The 17,443-nt window shown below is 49.4% G+C and overlaps 4 protein-coding genes across 4 annotated transcripts; 1 reads left to right on the plus strand and 3 right to left on the minus strand.

Annotated features, from left to right (window-relative positions):
- Positions 1-423: 423 nt before the first annotated feature.
- CI109_102724 (uncharacterized protein) lies at positions 424-2,682 on the minus strand (the record flags this gene model as incomplete). Its single annotated transcript, XM_032006098.1, has 11 exons — positions 424-699; positions 762-862; positions 918-1,178; positions 1,232-1,282; positions 1,338-1,462; positions 1,517-1,663; positions 1,745-1,885; positions 1,949-2,171; positions 2,240-2,262; positions 2,352-2,451; positions 2,520-2,682. 11 exons carry the CDS (start codon positions 2,680-2,682, stop codon positions 424-426), a joined length of 1,611 nt encoding a protein of 536 aa, XP_031859679.1.
- A 1,056-nt stretch (positions 2,683-3,738) lies between these two features.
- CI109_102725 (uncharacterized protein) lies at positions 3,739-6,030 on the minus strand (the record flags this gene model as incomplete). Its single annotated transcript, XM_065967190.1, has 8 exons — positions 3,739-3,799; positions 3,861-4,042; positions 4,133-4,266; positions 4,317-4,880; positions 4,963-5,279; positions 5,329-5,363; positions 5,464-5,587; positions 5,639-6,030. 8 exons carry the CDS (start codon positions 6,028-6,030, stop codon positions 3,739-3,741), a joined length of 1,809 nt encoding a protein of 602 aa, XP_065823262.1.
- A 924-nt stretch (positions 6,031-6,954) lies between these two features.
- On the plus strand, positions 6,955-14,246 carry CI109_102726 (uncharacterized protein; the record flags this gene model as incomplete). The annotated part of the gene is made up of 20 exons (XM_065967191.1): positions 6,955-7,602; positions 7,734-8,426; positions 8,539-8,802; positions 8,892-9,131; positions 9,208-9,534; positions 9,604-9,732; positions 9,791-9,969; positions 10,024-10,156; positions 10,202-10,251; positions 10,309-10,494; positions 10,556-10,821; positions 11,050-11,351; positions 11,418-11,529; positions 11,585-11,687; positions 11,797-12,068; positions 12,316-13,064; positions 13,286-13,318; positions 13,376-13,895; positions 14,081-14,139; positions 14,211-14,246. The coding sequence occupies 20 exons, from the start codon at positions 6,955-6,957 to the stop codon at positions 14,244-14,246; spliced, it is 5,301 nt and encodes a 1,766-aa protein (XP_065823263.1).
- A 346-nt stretch (positions 14,247-14,592) lies between these two features.
- Positions 14,593-17,215, minus strand: CI109_102727 (uncharacterized protein; the record flags this gene model as incomplete). The annotated part of the gene is made up of 7 exons (XM_032006094.2): positions 14,593-15,158; positions 15,455-15,704; positions 15,860-15,933; positions 15,993-16,085; positions 16,349-16,528; positions 16,709-16,982; positions 17,189-17,215. The coding sequence occupies 7 exons, from the start codon at positions 17,213-17,215 to the stop codon at positions 14,593-14,595; spliced, it is 1,464 nt and encodes a 487-aa protein (XP_031859675.2).
- Positions 17,216-17,443: the final 228 nt, after the last annotated feature.

The raw sequence follows: 17,443 nt of genomic DNA on the forward strand, positions 1-17,443 counted from the left end.
CATGAGCTTCGATTCACTTGTGCTTCTTCTGACGTAGACTTGTCCAATGGCAGGATGATCTGAGACACATAGCACATGCATGGCGCTGGCGTGAGGTAGATTCTCAAGCAAGTCGCAGGTCAACCCGGATATCATCAAATCGAAATCAACCGCAACTCATACGATCTGGTTTAGTCATGAGGATCAGTCAATAATGAGCAGACCGGCACTTGGCATGTTCACAAAGTAAAGACCTCTGCTGACAACACGATTCTGCGCCGAAGAACAGACAAGACCGAACGGGACTGAGCTTACGTAGAAAGCGGCAAGATTGCATATGACTTGCGCTGTATACACTCATATAAATATAGCCCAAACTACTCCGCAGCGAGTCACTCAACGAATATTAACCTAACCTATCGAAGTACATGCCGATTGACGCTCCTATTGAAGACGCTTCTCATCCACGACACCCGGTGATTCCACCTCACTACCGCTTCCCTCTGAGTCCGCTCTCGCCCTTACTTCTTGAACTTCGCCCAATCGCTTCGCCCTAAGCTTGTCTCGATGGTCCATATACCCGATTGTCAAAGCCGTGATCAGCGCAGCAGCCGCAAAACCGGAAGTGGCGAACATTCCCTTGTTCACAAAGGGTTGTTTCTTCGTAGGGAAAGTGAAGATGGGAATCCAGGCGGTGAAGATGTATGCGAAGGCGTTCATCTGTAAGGCACATAGAAGCGGTCAGCGACCGATCTCAGATTACAGCGGCGAAGAGAACACACCATTGCTGAGACATAGGCTCGCTTCTCGGGATCATGTCGACTAGTCTCGTTCACAAAGGTCCAACAAACACCTGCAGCTGTACTGGACAGGGCAGTCAAGTCTGTTCGCGGTATCAGCTGGGCTCTTCAAATTCAACAAGAAAGAAAATAGCTCACAAAACAAAGCCCATCTGGTACCCTTGTTGGGCGGATGAACAGGAGTAGCACCAAGCGCGGCAGGGATAATAATTCCCACAAGCGCAGCAAACACCATCGAAGGCCATCTCGCTGAGCCAGGAAGAGCGTCAGAGATCCATGATGAGGTAAGCGCTCCGAAGATAGTGATGATGTTGATGCCGAGAGGGATGATGTTGATCTCGGCGACGGAGAAGACGGGTGGTTTCTTTGGTACATTGTACGATTTGACCCAGAAGATCACTAGTAGAAAAAGGGATCAGCTCTGGTCGTACTTGTAGATGAGATTTACTTACTGGAAGCACCAGCTTGACCAATCTGACCTGCGAAGAGGAAATATGCGGGGACTACGAACAGTATGTTAGATGAATAACCATTATAGGCAATGAGACGAGAGCTTACAAAGGTAAACGTGCCACGTCTTGTGCCATCGTTTGATGTCCTCCCACTTGAACAAACCGGTGTAAAGCTTAGCTTCGGTAGGCATTCGCGCTCGCGCCAGCTGCACCTCTTTCTCAGTGAAAATCCTGGAGATATGAGTTAGCTTTATTCGATGCACACAATTACTGAGGACGACATACCAATTGGCCTTTGCTCTAGCGGGCAATTGAGGCATGGCGAAGAAAGTCCACACCGCACATGGCAGGGAGATACATCCACAGACGACATACATCCATCTCCATCCTGGCCATCCGGCACTTCCATCGAGACCTGCAAAGACAGCTGCCCTGTGAGTGCGACGCATCGGATCAGCCTCATCCTTATAAGAAACACGCGATCTTTGTTGCCGTGTTAACATCGCCACTCACATCAAGAAACCAGAGAAGAGAGGACCGACCGATACGAAGATTTGAATAAGGGAGTTACGTCGGGCCAGTTCGTGAGGCTTGTAATAACTCGAACAGACATACATGACCGCAGGGAAATGACCAGCTTCAAAGAGACCGACACTGGTTGCGGAAGAAGCAATCTCAGCCTTCATGGTACCATCTGGCATGTAGCAATCTACTCACAAGAACCTGACAGCGTAAAGCTGGTTGGTCGTCTTGACACCAGAAGTTCCAAAAGTGAAGATTGTCCAAGCGAGTTCTAGAAATGCGATATACCTCGGAGCGTTGACACGGGTCAAGATCAAGTTGGAAGGAATTTGACCGAATACGTAGGCTGCTGACCAGAGAGCGTTGGCAAAGTTGAGCTCGTTGCCGTACAGCTGGAGGTCTTCCTTCATTCCACTGTCTGGAGAGGATTGACAAGTTAGCTTAGCTCAATGACGGCTGGCCATGATCGAGCAAGGCAATACTCACTGAAAGCGTTGGTGATGTTCACTCTGAGCGGGGAGATATCATCAGTACAATTGTTCTTGGTAATTCCACGGTGAACAAGCAGCAGCAAGAGACAATATGGCCAGATACTCACTGGTCAAGATATCGAATCATGACACCCAATGCAGCGGATGAGATGAGGGTGAGGTCGAGCTTGGTCAGGAAGACCGCCTCCTCCCTCGGTACATCGAGAGCTTAACACAATTAACAGCAGTCAGCGTGGCGTCTCGTCAGTCCGGCTCGATGAACAAGTTGTACTCACTCGACCAGATATACGACTTCCAAGTCCTTTTTGACTCGACATACGTATCTATGATAGGTATTTCAGGAGCTACTCCCAGACTCGCTGCGCCGTTACCGAGAACGTATGCCGAGGCATGTTGAGGTGAGCCCTTTTCGTTGTTATGATGTCTCGTTTCGCTCATCTTGATGGGTCGCTGCCTTGGTTAATGGTTAGGTATAGGATTAGCAAGAGGTAAGTCCGAAGACATTTTCCTACTGCACTTTATATGCACTTGTCCAGTAGAATAATGAGCCCGAATCTACTCCTCTGGACCGAAATATGTCAAAAATCGATACGCGCGGGAACCGATGGCGACATATCACCAAACTAATCTAAGCACTCTCATCAATAGCCTAGTAGTCGATGTCAGTCTGAGTATCTTTTGCGAAGTCAGGAACGATTATTCTGCCCTTCAGCTATTTAGTTAGTGGGCGAGGAGCTCGTTCCAAGTTGATAATAGCTTAGTCATAACTTTATCGTCGACAAAGATGAGACATAATGATGTGATCACCATTGGTAAAGATAGTAAATCAATAACACTAGCTTCTCTAGAGACAGGGGTAGTAAGGCGATTACGACACCAAGTGAACCCGCTTGATCAGTAAGAGTACCGCGGATTGGCCGAAAGCAAGGAAGGATCATCGGAGATCGATATACTCATACAGCAGGCAGAGCATTTCGTCCGAAAGGTGGACCATTGGTGCTCCATCCGGGGGGGAAGGTCTGCCAAGACAAAGTATCTGACCAATCATGGTGAAGTCGAACAGATAAAAAGATGATAAATGAGCGATGTCGTGATATTGCGAGTGATTAGAACGACTGGTTGCGAAGATAAAGAAGAAGGAAGGGGAGTACGCCGACTCCTCCGACTCCTTTCCACCTCCGAGCTCGATGGCTAACGATGAGATCTGTTCACCTGGTCACGCCACACAGAAGATATCTCTTCTCTGCAGCGGTAGTCGGTCCCTGGGCCCAGCCCAGCATACCAAACTTTCAGCTGGCGAGGAACGGCTGAAGCGAAGAACACGGGAGAGATAGATCTCGGAGCCAAACACCAAAATGAAGACGCCATCTCGACCAAAAATGAACAACTGCATGATTGTATCTAGCAAAAAACCCCTATGTACCATTCTAAATGCTATGAGACTAAGATGAAATATGCTTTGTATTAACAAGAAACCCAATCGATATCAGAACTCTAAGTATATGTCTTTTGGTAACTCCACTCTTCACGATCATCCGCAAGAAGTCGAGAATACCTGAGCGAGACAACTTCAGATGTCAGCTTTGTCCTGCTTGCCTCGGCCAAACGCCACTCACTCTAGCAGCAATCTAAACATGTACGCCTGCATGTCTTCCCATCTCCAATGCTCTTCTCCAAACTTCTTCCCCTGTTCAGAGATCTGCTTCGCCAGCTCGTCGTGTCCGCCCGTTCGACCATCTGGAGGACCGGCAAAGAAAGACATGATGTCGTACAGATCCGAGTAGTCGATTTTGCATGGCTGTGAGGGGTGCAGTTATCAGCAGTGCGATAAATCATACACAGACGAAAGAGTAGCCGCATGAATTTAACGAGATAAGCCTCTACTCACAATATAGTGCACCCACGGCGTCATCCAGTCGGACAACCACTCAGGGTAAATTGTCGCCTTCACGACGACACTTCCGGACATGATGAGACGGTGGAATCGGGATGACCAGCCGTTACCGTCGATGTCAAAGACGTCTGGAGAATCGTTAGCTGAAGTTTGATGTATAGATATGCCAGCTACTCACACTTGTACTTGGCTGCCTGCTCAGGCTGCACCCTATCCTTGAAATGAATCTCCGCTGCCATCTCATCACACGTTCCATCCTCCTTCTTACATTGATGAGGTCCACCCGTCAACCCAATGTCCATATACGCCTCGTTCAGCTTCGCGATCCCCCAGCTCTCCTTTTCCCACGCGTTCCATCTCCTCACCCAGACATCGCGATGTCCTTCTGTCGCTTGAGTCATGAGCGCAAGTCGCGGTCGATGACTTTGGTGCCAGGTATAATCGGAATTGCTCCTCTTCGAGTATGAATCACCCGTCGTACTTCCTCTCCAGAACAGCTTGCTAATCGACTTCTCTTCCCAAGGTACAAACTTCTTTTGCGCGGACGGAGAGGTGTGATTCTCATAAGCTTCGAGGGGAGTGGTAAGGAATTCCGGATTTTGGACAAATTTGGAGAGTTGGAAGATAGGTCGGAGCATGGTATCCCTTGCAAAGTCGAAGGAGAGCGCGCCGTGTTGGTCGATCAAATCAGGGTTGTAGCAGAAGTCGTAGGTTTCCAGAGGATCGTAGATGAAGGTGGTTTCTGGCTGTCAGCTTGATCAGAAGTTTAACAAACTCACCTGGCGCAGGTTTTTCCAAGGTCAATCCGTCCCTCTTCGCCACACCCCTGTTCCATCCTGGACTGCCCTCGGGACAAGCTGAAACCAATCCCTTCACAGGCTGTCTTCCTTCTCTCTTCTCGAACGGCTTGAGATCCGCCTCGCTGAGATACCGTCCTTCCCTCACTGCTGCCAAAGCTGCCTGCTTCTGATCATCTCCGAGGATCCAAGACCCCAGATCGTGGTCTGACATTGTGAAGGTGACGTCGGCGGGGAGGTGTTGAGCAATAGGTTCGAGGAGCGAGAACAGGAGTCTAGGTCGAGCAGAGATTTTCCTCTCGCCATAGAGGGAGGATGCGGCAGTGGGGGAGAGGGTTATTTGGCTGTTGATCATCAGTATGAGGTGTGGTGCTTGTCGTATAAACAGCTCACGCAGTGTGTTTCGTTTCCGGTAACGCATCGACCCTCTTCCTAAATGTTTCCGGTGATAAAGCAAAGTAGGGCTCAATATCTCGGTTGATTTGATCGTACTGCCCATCAGCTAAGTTCTTATAGACATACACTCACATCGTCCACGATCTTCACTTTATTTCGCTTGCAGAACTGCCACCATTCCTCGAATCCCTTGGGTGGAGCTCGGCCATACCGCCGTGTGTACTCTGAAACAGCTTGAGGAAGCGTTTTCGATTGTCTGATTACATTATCAGACAAGGTCGGCTTGTATAACAGTGTATGAGCTCACCTTTCTAACAACTCATCCCATCGTTTCTTCCCTTGCTCCATGAGCTCGATAATAGGATGCGTCTCTGTGACCCTCTTCAACCTGTTCTTATCCTTCTTCTTCAAACCTCCCTTCTTCAACAGCTGGTGCACACTGTCCCAACCTCTAACCAGTCCATCGTTGGTGTATTGCAATCCACGAGGGACACTTGGATCGCTTTGCGACAGCCACTGATTGATCGCTTTGTGGTGTGATCGCACTGTGTCGAGTGGTGAACTACCTCGTTCGGATGCGTCCAAATTATCATCAAAGTCGAGATCGTAGGAAGGTTCGGACAATAGGAAAAATGATATGAAGAGCAGTGCCACAATCGCCAGGGCAAAGTTCGTCCTCGATACCCTAAGACGAGGCATGTCTGTGGGTATATGGAGTGATACAGAGAGGTTATCGCAATCAAGAGAGAAACAAGAACGAGAAGGAATGATATCTAATTGTTGTAACTGGAGTTGAAGTGCAAGTGTGTATCGGAGGCGCGTAAAGTTACCTCAAGTTACCAGTTGGCCACGACGCTTCAAGACATTTATCAAGCCAAAAACCCTGAAAACAGAAGCTAGTACACGTGGCGTGTCAGTTACGTAACAGTGATCGTGCATATCTTGGTCTTCTCACTTGAAGGCATGTACAGGACATTGTGCATGCTATGGCTCAACGAAGATGGAGTAGAGGGAACGAGCTGTGTCGCAGAGTATTGAGAATAGCATATACAGCAAAGTGAAGGAATACTTTACACCAGAAGAAGGCATGCCATTGAGGTAGTCACCAGCCACAGGTAAGGTTTGTTGATCAGTTGTTTGCGGGCTTGCCCTCATTCATTCAAAGTCGTCTGTGCATCGCTCGTTTCAAACTCACCCTTACATTTCAGCCCGCACTACTGCGCAGTATGTATACGGCATACCATCAAGTCTGGACCCGCTTGAGATACATATGTCTAATAGCGACTAACGGTTATAGCAGTAGTCCGGACACTATAGGGTAACACAAAAGATTTGATGACGCAAACGGCGCTTGCAATTGTCACGTTGCACTGTTTTTACTCAACTTGCAACAAAAACATAAACTCGGTCTTCCTTTCATCTTACACTTGATTGTTCATTCTGGTCTCGAATTGCACAGGTTGTACACAATTCTCATCCTTCTCACCTCCGTCGTTCCTCCTCCCACTCCCTACGAGGACGATACAATCTTTTCCTTCTGTGAGATATCCATCCTCATCATCGTCGACAGGAATCTCACGCGACCGCCATCTCAACACCCCCGCTTAAGCCTCCGAACCGAAGATGCCCGGTATAGGCGGAGGTGGATTCGCCGACCTCGTTCACAATCTCACAAAGAAAGAAGGGCCAGGTTCTCAGGCTGATGCGTTAAATGGCGCGAATGAGGATACAGGACCAAGTAAAGGCTTACCTTCGACTGGTTTGAAACGGAATACGGAGGAATGGAAGGAGAAGAACGAGAAGAAGAACAAGAAGAGACAATCTTCGTCCAGTAGTATACCCTCAGATGCCGATGGTTCAGACGATGGTAGAACAAATACGCAAAGAGAAAATGAGCAAGAAGGACCAGAAGGGAAAGGACCTGGTGGACATGAACGGTTCATCGAAGACGGTCATCAGATCACAGATTCACCAGAAGGTTCACCTTCAGAAGAGAAGGAGGAAGATGAGACTCATCAACCGAAGCAAGCATCACCTCCGAGAGACAAATCACAGGCCAATGGGCATGTAAGACACGAAGAGCAACTCAACGTGGATAGAGGAAGGAAGATAGATCCTGAGGAAAAGGTTGATAGAAGAGATTCTTCGAGGGAAAGGCAGAGAACCGATGAGTTGGGAAGAAGACCGGAAGGTATGCCAGCCGTCAAGGATGAAGAGTCACCTGGGCCTAGAAACGATATAGTGCTAGATCCTAGAATATCTCATATACACGTGAGTTCGGCGTTCCTCTCTTTCCTAGCGCTATGACCTTTCTAGTGTCGCTTTCCTTTTCTTCTTCCTGGCCTATTGCTAGCACCGTGTCATCGATTACTGGCATTACCCGTTTGCTGACCATACCGCAGTATCACCAGCAGCGAGAGTCCACCGTCGACGGCGTCAAGCGCGGTCCCATCCTGAAGGTCACCGCAGATGGCGAAGGCGAATACCCACCTGGCGAAACTCCCCATGGCTCTCGACAACATTCCACCTTCTCCGCCAGTCGAAGTAGCAACGATCTGGAAGAGTATGAAAGAGGGATGGGCGATACTCTCGGCGAAGGTACTTGGAGATCTGCAATGACAATGAAGCAATCGTCTTCGTCACAATCCAAGAGCAGACAAAAGGTCAATCGATTTAGCAGTTTTAGGGACGACAGAGCAGGAGGTGGCGAGACAGGTGAATCAGAGGCCGAAGAATCGACACCCGGTACACCGACCGAAGCGGCTCAGAAACGGTGGTCAATGCTACGATCCAGAGTCCTTCCGTCGTCTAAGGCGAACGGACCTCACGCTCCTGGACCAGGTAAAGTCTCAGCCTTGGCACCCACAGCTATCGCCTCAGTACCGGTTACCACTGAGCTCTTCGCGGGTCTGTTACCCGTCATGATGATGAAGACATGGCTGGATAGAGATGAAGATGGACATAGAGCTGTGCCTGTTCTACTGGGAAACTTGAGGTTCAGAGTGGGAGACAGTGTGGGCATCAGGCAAGGGAGAGAAACAGGAAAGGAGATGTTCAAGTTGGAATGCGAGTATGGCGATGGTGCGGTCAAATGGGTGAGTTTGACTTCCTGATTGTATACCTGTTCCCCCTAGCACTCAAGTCTTCCCCTCATAACTCTTACCTTCCGCTGCGCCTCTTCTGGTGTGGAGACTGACTCGCTTCCAGGTGATCTACCGAGAACTTCGAGATTTCCTCTCCCTCCACGCTCACTACAAAGCTGCCAACTTTGGTACTTCCGTCGCCGGTCTTCGTACATCTCGACGAGTTGAGATCCCAGACTTCCCTAAGATGTCGATCCCGTATCTGAACAAGTTGGGTGGAAATCAGGCGAAGGACAAGGAGAAGCAGAAACCTGTTGGAAAAGCGGAGTATGCGCAGGCTAGTAGAGATGCTCTGCAGCAGTATCTGGTGGAGTTGATCCGTGCTGTCGTGAGTATCTCTTGCTTGACTCTCACATGTGATACGATATTGCCCTCTCCACGAAACGACCCCCATGAGACTGACTCTTCCCACCGTAGATCTTCCGACCAGAGTCAAACAGACTATGTAAATTCTTCGAATTATCCGCTCTCACTCTCGCACTCGCTCCTCGAGGTGGCTTCCAAGGAAAAGCTGGATTCCTCAAGATCCCTGGATCTAACGCTTCGAGACGTGCGAACCAACCTGGTCTCACACCGATGAGTTGGGCCGCCAGCAGAAAACCGAAATGGTTCGTGGTCAGGGACACGTACTTTGTTGCGACGGATGGTCCGGAAACGGTGAGTCTGATGAATGCAGCTAACTCAACTCCGTCGATCGCGAGGGTTCAGCTGATTTGTGCAACTCATCTTCCAGACCGACTTCTACGAAGTGTTCCTGATCGATTCCGACTTCACCATCGAAAGACCGAAACGAGCCTATCGAACAGGAATGCACATGCTCACCAACAACAGCCATATTAAACACATAAGAGGAGACGGAGACATCGACAACGCAGAGGGAGACAACCCAAACGGTATTGACACCGAGAACCCGTTCAACAGGGAGCTAATCATTGCCTCGGGCGAAGGAAAGGGATCGAAAGCGCAAAACATGCACGACGAAGGAGAACACCATGCTTCCCAGCATACCTTCTACATCAACAACTCGCAGAGGAGACTGAAACTCATGGCGAAGAATGCAGTAAGCTCCTCGTTTACGCTTGATCCCTCCGTCTGGGTAAGATCAGAGCTGACAGGTACGTGATCGCAGCGACAAATGCATCAATTCATCGTGTCGATGGAGCGAATCGCAGCGCAATGTATCTGGACCAAGCGAAATCGATTCGATTCGTTCGCTCCCCTGCGAGTAAACGTCGCTGCTCAATGGCTTGTAGATGGCGTAAGTTGAGCTTGAGTTATCTCGGATGTAAAAGCTGAAGCAGCCGCACTTTGAACAGCGAGATTACTTCTGGAATCTCAGTAGAGCGATCAACATGGCCAAGGATCGGATCTATATCCACGATTGGTGGGTGTCACCGGAACTATATTTGCGTCGACCTGGAGATGAGCGATATCGACTGGATAACCTGCTTAAGCGAAAGGCGGAAGACGGTGTCAAGATCTTCCTCATCATCTAGTGAGTTCTGTATCAGCAATTTGCAAGTAGCTAGGCTTACAATGGCACGAACAGCAATGAGGTGTCCGACAAGACAACTCCCGTGGACAGCTCGTACACGAAGAAGACCTTGACAGGTTTACATCCAAACATTATGGTTCAAAGATCACCATCACATTTCCAAACAGGAACGTTCTACTGGTCACACGTGAGTTTGCCGGAACTGTGACTCAGGCTGACAATATAGCACGAGAAACTCTGTGTCATCGACGAGACCATCGCTTTCATGGGAGGACTGGATCTGTGAGTCAGCTGCTCGGTACCCCGTCGTAGTATTCCGGTCAGCTGACGAGTCTACAGATGCTACGGTCGATGGGATACATCACAACACATCTTGACGGACGATGATCATACTGCAAACGACGGTCCTGATGGACCTGTGTGGCGAGGGAAAGATTACTCCAACGAGCGAGTGATGGAATACTCGAATCTCGACAAGCCTTTCGAAGACATGTTTGATCGAACCAAAGTCCCAAGAATGCCTTGGTGGGTTACTGATTTCGGATTTTCAGATCTCGAACGCTAACCCAGTCGCCTTTGTTCTTAGGCACGATGTCGGTCTTCAGATCGTCGGACAACCCGCTCGTGACCTATGTCGACACTTTGTCCAAAGATGGAATCTCCTCATTCGAACCAAGAATCACAAGCGACAAATGCCGTTCCTTCTCCCAGCTGCCGACTTTACAGAGCATGATCTGCAAGAGTTGAAGCTGCAAGGGACTTGTGAGGTCCAAATTTGTAGGAGTGTTGGACCGTGGTCGATGGGTACTTTGACGAAGATCGAGCATTCTATCCAGAATGCCTATTGCAAGTGTGAGTGCTCTTCCCTCTTCCGATAGCCTTAACCCTCATCCCTCATTCGGTGCTGTCAACTGGTCTCGAGGACATGCTAGGGGAGAATGCTGCTCAGTGTTCTCCTCCATTACAATCTTCTTCACCATGAGCCTTACTTCGATCCTCCTACTGTGACGTTTTCTAGTCTAAAATAGCACCGGGCTATACACGCCAACTTGACATGAGCTAATAGTTGTATCCACTTAGCCATCGAGATGTCTGAACATTTCGTCTACATCGAGAACCAATTCTTCATCACCTCCACCATCGTTGACGGAGTCAAGATCGAGAACCAGATCGGTGACGCTCTCGTCGAACGAATTATCCGAGCTCACAAAGAGGGAACTGATTGGAGAGCGTGTATTGTCATCCCACTCTTACCGGGTTACACGTACCCCATCGATTCGGGAGAAGCGAGTTCGGTCAGATTGATCTTGGAGTGTCAGAACAGGACGATCTCGAGAGGGACACACAGTATCTTCTCCAGACTGAGGAAGGAAGGTATCGACGTGAGTCCAGCTCTTCAATTTCTCATCAGTCAGAAACTCTGAGCTGATCGAAACACATCTGAATAGCCTGACGACTACATCACCTTCTTCTCATTGCGAGGATGGGCAAAGTTCAAGTCAGGCGTGTTGACGACGGAACAAGTCTACATCCATGGAAAGACGATGATTGTCGATGATCGTGAGCTACAGATCAGCCGAAGATGTTGCCTAGTAGCTGACAGACGCATAAATAGGTCTTGTCCTGTGTGGATCGGCGAACATCAATGAGAGAAGTCAGCGTGGTGATCGAGATTCGGAGTTGTTGGCTGTCATTCGTGACACAGATATGATTGACGGGTGAGCTATTCTCGTCGTACGCTGTTCATTAGGACGAGCTAACATCTCTATTCTCCTTTTCTATCCCTTGCTACCACTTCTTGTCCACCAATCCGATACGATGGCTCAGTACGATGGCCGGACAACCATTCAAAGTCGGTCGTTTCGCCCACACTCTTCGAGTCCGACTCATGCGCGAACACGTCGGCGTAGACGTCGACTCGATCGACGAAGATCAACTCATGTCACGAGAACCGGTGGCGCAATCGGATGAAGTGGAGACTTGGGACCCAGATCATGAGCAGCAAGGAGATGATGAGACGAGAGCGGGTGTGACCAAGATCAAGAAGAGAGCACCAAAGGCGAGATTGATGGAGACGGTGCATACGGGAATGTCAGGTAGTGAGTGGTCATTCTGCCTGTTTCCCCGCTTCCAGGTTGTTTTCATTTCTGTTCAATTCCGTCATGACTACACTCCTTCATCTGGTGTGCTTGTCTTGTTGCGGGATCATTGCACCTCTGTGTGCGGCTTCTTCACGCATATCCAGCGTGTCTTTGCTTTAATCGTTGCGAATCTCGCTCGCCATCTGTTTCTATCTAGACCTTGCTTCAATCGGTCATAGACCATGCTAATCAACCTTCTCCGTAGTCACCAAGGGAATGTCCGAGAACGCCATCTCGAACATCAAGATGGCCGCCGACAAGGTCATCTACCCCATCACCCGAGTCGCAGGCGGCAATACCATCGCCCACAAAGTTGTCGAGAACGGTGACGAGTCTGAACGAGAAGATTTCGACCTGGAGGGTAGACAAGCTGCTGGTTTCGCGAGCAGTATGGTGCCTACACTTGAAGAGAAAACGATCTACGAACGAAGACCTAGCGCGGAACATGCGAATGGGAAACCGTTATTCGACGTTCTCGAAGAGGAAGAGAGTGGGACCGGTGGTGGAAGTACAGAGGGTGGAGGTGGCGATACTGGCGCTAGACAGGCTAGAAGAGGAGAAGATATCGAAGAAGGACACGAACCTGAAGAAGCTCAAGTACCCGGCGAAGCGAAGAAGGATACCCTGATAACGGATAAAGATCCCTCTGCGAAGAAATCAGGTGCACCAAGTATCTCCGGTAATCCAGGCGACAAAGAACTGTACGGTGTCCCAGCGAATGCACCTCCAGATAAAGATCAGCTCCCAACGAAAGATACGGAACGTTCGGGTGCAAAGGAAGAATCGGCAGCGGTGGCAGCGAGAAAGACATTGAGGAAGCATTTACATGCGAAAGTGCAGGTTTCGGCGTGGAACATGCCAACACCGACACCGAAGATTAACCCGAATAGGTTCCATGATCCGCTCGATGAGAGGTTCTGGAAGGATATGTGGGTTGCAGTGGCGGTACATAACGTGAGTGAACGTGGCGTATCTGATCGGTAATTGCTTTGGTGAACGGGGTGTTCTCTGGGAAGCCAAAAGAGCTGCGGCCAATTGATAAGATGGTTCGTGGGGATGAGCCGTCAACGCTGCGCGAGCCGGAGCGAGGTCGACGGGATTGGAGTGCTCGATAGATCCGGGTCCGCAGAGCAAGGACTCTGAGAATGAACGCTGACTTCAATTCCCCTCAATAGACCGAGATCTTCCGAAAGGTGTTCAGATGCATGGTGAGTTGACTCATACTGTCTTTGTGGGCAAAGCTGATATCTACGCCCTTCTCACAGCCCGACGACTTGGTCACGTCATGGGCACAATACAAAGCCTTTGCGAACCACGCCGAAAAGTTCAACAAACACCCCGAAGACGTCGCTGCACCAGGCCACGACGAGCCTGTCAAAGTCACGCACGACGGACCTGGTACTCACGGCTCTGGCGGAGGTGGTAGTGGAGGTGGTCAAGTTGGTGATGGTGGAGGTGGGGATGGCGGTGGTTCTGTCCCTGGTAAAGGTGCACACTCACATGGCAGCGTACATGGACATGGTCACGGACACTCGGAAACGAAAGAGAGTGATGTGGTGGATGGGAAACCGAAAGACGTCCATCTGCCCAACGGACATGGAGGTGGAGGCGAAAAGGGTCAGGGACAGAAAGGAGCAGGATCGCCAGTATCCCAGACGAGAAGTACGTTCGGGAATGGTGGCGGGAATGGAGGAGAGAAGAAACCCAGTGCACCAGATGAGGCGTGGGCAGAGTGGGAGAGAGAGGAGATGGAAGAGCTTCTCTCGGAAGTCAGGGGTCATCTTGGTGAGTCGCAGGTGGTCTGGTCTTGACAATTCGAATTGTGGAGACGCCTTGCGCATTGAATGCAGCAATGGCACACACGTCGCTTCGAAATTGAGCTGGTGGGACGCCGATAACATCTGAGGGGGATGGAACAGCGACCAATGTGGTATGTCATTGGAGCGATGCTGACTGGCTTCACCTCGTAGTCATATACCCCAACCGTTTCCTTGAAGCTGAAGATCTCGCCAACAACTTCTTGTTCAACGTGAGTTCAGCTTGCACTTACTTTTCATCTTCGTTGGAAAGGGCTAGAGCTGATGTAAATGAGCCCTGCAGTCCGACAAGATCTTACCCCTTCCTATTTATGATTAGAAATCTCATGATTCCATGGACGATGGCGCCTCTTGTGTTCTCGTAGCATCTATACACGATTACGGTGTCTGTTTTTGGTGAGAAGTAATGTTCATACTACTTTGTCTCGGTACGATACCCACTGTCTCGATATGTGTTTACGATTTCATGACTCATTCGCATACATGCTATTATAATACTTCATGATTCGCATTCGAATGCATTGCATAGTCACATATCCGATCGAGCCTAACGTCGAATTGTGCATTATAGTTTTCATGACTGTGTTATGAAGCTCTATCCCATACTATGTAACATGTACGACCTGAAAATACGAGATGACCAGAATCCAAAACACTATCCCTCTTTATGTCCGTCTAAACACTTTCCAATTCCCCTGTAACCAGACCTTCGCACCATATAACAACATCGCACATCCTACGGATGCACCACCACAGAACCCTACCGGGATATAATATGCCACAGCCCCACTCCTCCCTAGATGACTTCTCGAATAGTCCAGTAATGCAATGGCGATAGGTTGACCCACTAGAGCTGGAATGACGAGACTGAGCCAGAAGATCGATAGTGCCGACGCTAGGTCTTTCACTCCCACAACTCTCGCCACGACGGGCGTAGCGGCGGACCAGATTGTCCCTCCTGTCATTCCTTGCACAAGAGCGTAGAAGACCAAGACGCCAAATGATCGTGCTGGTAACCATATACACAAGGTGGATATTCCACAGAGGAAATAACAGATGATAGTGAGATTGAGTCGACCGCCTGTATCAAGGAAATAACCCCATATTGGTCGGCCGATCATCTGGCCCGCGGCGAGGATAGATTGGAGAGCTGCTCCTTGGGTCTGCGGGAGGCCAAGGGCGTCGGTAGCGTACGATGCAAGGGAGTAGAGGGCGACGAAGTAGGCCATCACTACGAGAGGAAATAGCATTAGCAAATTGCTTTGCCAGAGACAGAACACAATATGATAGCAAACGATTGACATAGGAAAGCGAAAAGTTTTCGTCATACATATGAAAAGCTCATGACGTCGAACATCACAAGGCCGTATCGGTCCGACGGTAAATAGGCATGAGAAGAGAGTGTGTAGAGAAATGAAGCGAGCGGGGAAGACAGGGGAATCGGACGCTGACGCGCAGCTACGAAGCAATGAAGCCGTCGTCGTGGGGTGAAGACAGGGTTAACTGACAAGGAATGAATTCACTCACAGCATAGTGCACCCCATAGCCATACCCACACAAACCCTCTGTGCCATAACCACTTGAGTTCCAACGGCGCCTGTCTCACTCCCATAGCTTTATGTCGTCCTCGGAGCAACACGATCGAAGGCACGAGCAAAACGCAAGAGATCAAGCCGTTGATGATCAAAGCCCATTTGACGTTGATTTTCTCAAGACATAGTCGGGTTGTGTTGGCTAGTACGAGACCGCCCAGACCTGAGCCGGATGTCGCGATGCCCTGCAGAGAGGTCAGCTTAAATCCAGACTTATATTTGCTTGGAGCAAGGGAGGTAACGCATTTTTGCGAATAGTTGCAGAACGTGAGGGATCCGGCACAGTAGGATGGTAGGATCGAAGGGGATAGCAAGCAAGACGAAGACAACCGTTACTCACCTGTGCAAGAGCCAGTCGAGTATGGAACCAATGTGCAAGAAGAGGTTGTGACGGTACGAGGGTCAAGCCAAGACCTAAGCGGCACATGGTTAGCACAACGTCTTGGCGTATAAATTCAGAATGATGCACTCACCGACACCAAAGACTATCCCTTGACAAACTAAGAATGTCCAGAATGATTTACAGATTCCCGCCATACATTGACCGAGGACGATACATGCAGCGCCTATGAGTATGTCAGCGCCATTTCTCATTATCGTGATAGCCCTTTGAATGTCTTGGTCCCCCATTTGTAAAGTGTACAGCTTGGGATTCGCCTTATGCCAGACCTCATACACCCTTTCCGCAACATGCACCATCCCACACTCGTTGCTCGGGAATCTCTACTCAAGCCAATGCTATCTTTTGTTGCGACTGGACCGATAGCTCTTTTGTACCTCCAAGACAAGCCATAGCGTTGTTTTACAGGGAGAGGTTGAAAGCACTCACCTAACAACATTGTTATTCTAAATCCAAACATCCTCGATAGGAAGTTCGCAAGCGGTCCACATAGCAAGGCGCATGCTACACTCAGTCCACCGACCCAAGCATATCCTAGTGTCGTGCCGCCTGAGAAGTGGTTGTTTTGGAGGTAGTATGCCGAGTATACGCCGTAGGTCGTGTTGACACCTGCAGAGCGGTATGGTGGTTAGTCTAAATGAGAACGACGAAGAGCGCAACAAATGAAGTGAGACCTCGATGAAGGAGAATGTCTGTCCTCTGAGAGAGAGACACTGGTATATATATGTCTGCCTGTTGAAAGACATTGCGAGAGGGAAAGCTTTGACAACAGGAAGGGAAGCAACTCACCCCATGTTCCCGCATTCATCGCTATCAGACATCCCACTATCACCCAACCATACCCTCCTTCAGGCGTCAAATCGTCTTCCACCTTCTCTCCTCCATCTCCACCATTTACCTCTCCTCGTACATCGGGTTGCAATTGTGACTGAGGCTCGAACACAACGTCGTCCGTTTTGGGTTCGTTAATCGGGAGAGATCCTCGGTCTCTCAAGGTGATTTCGGACATTGGGTCGACTCGTCCATGAATGAGGCAGGTCAGGTTGAACGCTCTAACCCCAATCTATTTCATATAAAGTAGGTAATCTAGATGACCATTTTGAATAGCTTGGAAGTGATACGACAGTGGAGGAATGGATGGATGATCAAAGCAGAAACAAGTATCTGATCAAGCACAGCTAGGTATAGTGGAGGTCCCATTCCGTGCTATTTCCATCTACTCGGCTAGATCATCACGGCCGAGTCCGTGCCGAATTGCGGTTTTCTTACGTTGAATTGCAATCTTCTCCGGATCATGTTATGGCAAACGCGGGGTATACTTCCATATGTTAATTGACTAGTACGTGGGATGATAGGAATAGTTATGGAAGCGGACGAAGGATGAGATCACAACGGACAAGGAATACACACACAGGGCACCTCCATGAAGAAGCATGTACAACATACCAGGGGGCTGAAACGATTTCCCTCCCACAAGGACGAAAACAATCATGATAACTCCCCTCTCCTTCTTATAACACCTCT

Source organism: Kwoniella shandongensis, chromosome 5 (assembly GCF_008629635.2).
Source record: "Kwoniella shandongensis chromosome 5, complete sequence".
Classification (NCBI taxonomy): Eukaryota; Fungi; Basidiomycota; class Tremellomycetes; order Tremellales; family Cryptococcaceae; genus Kwoniella; species Kwoniella shandongensis.